At 59.7% G+C, this 2,866-nt stretch overlaps 1 protein-coding gene across 1 annotated transcript; it reads left to right on the top strand.

The window, feature by feature from the left end:
- Positions 1-1,107: 1,107 nt before the first annotated feature.
- On the top strand, positions 1,108-2,468 carry SDRG_15475 (threonine dehydratase). The gene has a single exon (XM_008621650.1). The coding sequence runs from the start codon at positions 1,123-1,125 to the stop codon at positions 2,422-2,424; it is 1,302 nt and encodes a 433-aa protein (XP_008619872.1). The 5' UTR covers positions 1,108-1,122; the 3' UTR covers positions 2,425-2,468.
- The last annotated feature ends 398 nt before the right edge of the window (positions 2,469-2,866 follow it).

Below are 2,866 nucleotides of genomic sequence, written 5' to 3'. Positions count from 1 at the left end.
AAAGACATTGCACGGTGAAAAATACTATTGGAGCCGGCCGAGAAACCATGTATCGACCGTACCGGTACTGGAGACTCCACCAGTCCAACGGCAACTGTGTTCCGTGTCAAGTTCGCGAGAAGACCATCGTACAGGTGGAAAGCTTGCGCCCGTCGCAGTGCAAGTAAAATCTGCTGCCGTAGACGCGACACTGTCCTATGCAACATACTACTACTACTCATCGAGCGCGTGGGGCACGGCGCTGGCGAGATACGATGTCGCCACATTGCACTGTGGTCGGCGCGCACCTATCTGCCGCCTCGTCTTCGCAGCACTAGTAGCAAGGGTCTATAGACGCTGCTACTAGCTCATCTGTAGCGGTGATAGAGCCAAGGATCACACCGAGTGCCTCTTCCGAATACTCAAGACCCAAGACGTCAGTATGGCGCGACTGGCGCTCGTCGATGCGCCAGTTGTCAGAAACGAGTAATATAAACCTGCTGCGTGCCTCGTCTGTACTACAGCGTGTGGCCACTGGCGACCGCATTTCCACTGTCATCGAACACCAGGACGAGATGCGGCACAGGACTACTACGGGCAACGTCAAGCACTAGCACCAGTCGATGGCCACTGCGTCCAGCTTCTAACGTTCTGCTTCCTCGCTTCCTGATGCTGCTACCTCGACCACAGCTCTCCACCACACACTCGCTTCATTTGCGCAATCCATTGGCACCCACGGTCGTTCCGCGCTTGGCCCTGGCGCCGCCAAATCACCAGTCGCCGTGCGCAACTTCAACCTTTGTCGCATGTTCTTTTCATAGGTCCCTCTCTGCGTTTGGGCCACACATGGCTTTCTAAGGGTACCCCTAAAACAATGTCTTCGTGTGCCCTTCCCGCCGACCATTCTGATTGGTCTAAAATTAGCGCCCGCTGGTGGTTACAGTGGCCAAGCCTTGCGTCTTTCTTTGGGTTTGGTCATATTGCAGATGTTTTCTCCTCACTGTCTCAATATAGGATATGGCCACACGCTTGTACTGTAGCTTAGTATGCGTATTTTGAGAAGGACAGATCGGAGAAATGACCTGGCACCGAGGGTACTTAATTGAAGTGCCAAACACCAAGGTTGGCTGGTCATTTCTTGACATGCAGCTCGGCCGCCACTCTGCCCGCGCGACCCGCGTGCTGCGCCGCCACTTTAGCGATGGCCGCCCGGCCGTGACCTTTGAGGACATCTCGACCGCCATGTACCGCGTCCGCGACGGCATCCACCACACGTCGTGCAACTACTCGGCCTTCCTCTCCAAGCGCATGGGCTACGAGCTCTTCTTGAAGAAGGACTACCGCCAGATGACGGGCTCGTTCAAGGAGCGCGGCGCGCGCAACGCGCTCATGCTGCTGTCCGATGAGCAAAAGGCGCGCGGCGTCATCGCAGCCTCGGCCGGCAACCACGCGCTCGCGCTCGCGTACCACGGCAAGCTGCTCAACATCCCCGTGACGTGCGTCATGCCCACGATCGCGCCGCTCGCCAAGATCAAGGGCTGCCAGGAGCTCGGCGCGCGCGTGATCCTCCAGGGCGCGCACATCCTCGAGGCCAAGACGCACGCCGACACGTTCGTTGAAGCCGAGGGCCTCACGTACATCAACGGTTTTGACCATCCCAACATCATTGCCGGTGCCGGCACCATGGGCATCGAGATCCTCAACCAAGTGCCCAAGGTCGACGCGATCATCGTGCCGGTCGGCGGCGGCGGCCTCATCGCCGGTATTGCGCTTGCGGTCAAGACACTCAACCCGGCCATCAAGGTCATTGGCGTCGAGCCGGAAAACTGCGCAAGCTTCACGGCCGCGCTCGCGGCCGGCAAGCCCGTGAGCACGCCGACGCTGCCGACGCTCGCGGACGGTCTCGCGGTGCCCCAGGTCGGCGACAATGCGTTTGCGATTGGCGCCGGCCTCATCGACGAGATGGTGACGGTCTCGGAGAAGGCGATCGCGCTCAGTGTGCTCCGCCTCTGCGAGCTCGAGAAGGTGGTTGTCGAAGGCGGCGGTGCGGCGGGTCTCGCGGCGCTCATCGACGACAAGCTGCCGTACCTCAAGGGCAAGCGCATCGTGATGCCGCTCTGCGGCGGCAACATTGACACGAGCGTGCTCGGCCGCGTCATCGAGCGCGGTATGGCCGCCGACGGCCGCCTCGTGCGCTTTGTGGCCACGGTCAGCGATCGTCCCGGTGGCGTCGCGCAGCTCGTGACGCTCCTCTCGGACGTCGGTGTCAGCGTCAAGGACATTTACCACGAGCGCGCGTGGCTGCACTCGAGCGTCTCGCTCGTCCAGGTCAAGTGCGTCGTCGAGACGACGTCGCTCGAGCACGGTATGGAGCTCAAGCAGAAGCTGGAAGAGGCCGGGTACCCGCTGCTGTGGGGCAGCCAGGCCACCAAGATGGGCGAGTAAGAAGACGACCATCATCAACCTCTAAGATACCGTTCCATTGCCGAGTGTTTAGCGTGTGGAACGATGACGTCCAACGTACCACATGCATTGCGTGCGTCGAGATGAGCCATCGCATGGGTCGCTCGCTCGAGAGACCGCGACTGTACGACTGTAGCCTCGTTGGGACCAGTCCCTGGCGTCCTTGGCAAATACGTCAGGCGTCGTAGAATGCGCAGCCATATTGAAGCTCGTTTCAATCACCAGCCAGATCTTATTGCATTTACTCTTGGGCGGGCCTTGAATACGTGGTGTTCGTATAAGCTGTGCACCAACGCGTCACGACCAAGACCCGGTGCTGCTTGGACGGAATGACAAAAATGGTGACGACGACGAGGGCAAGCGCGACGTGACGTAGCAACCGCGGCTGGTGTGTGGCAGCAGAGCCAAAGTCGGCAAAAATCAA

Source organism: Saprolegnia diclina (assembly GCF_000281045.1).
Source record: "Saprolegnia diclina VS20 unplaced genomic scaffold supercont1.93, whole genome shotgun sequence".
In the NCBI taxonomy this organism is placed as follows: Eukaryota; Oomycota; class Saprolegniomycetes; order Saprolegniales; family Saprolegniaceae; genus Saprolegnia; species Saprolegnia diclina.
Note: the sequence above shows the minus strand (reverse complement) of the source record. Positions and strands in the feature narration are given on the sequence as shown.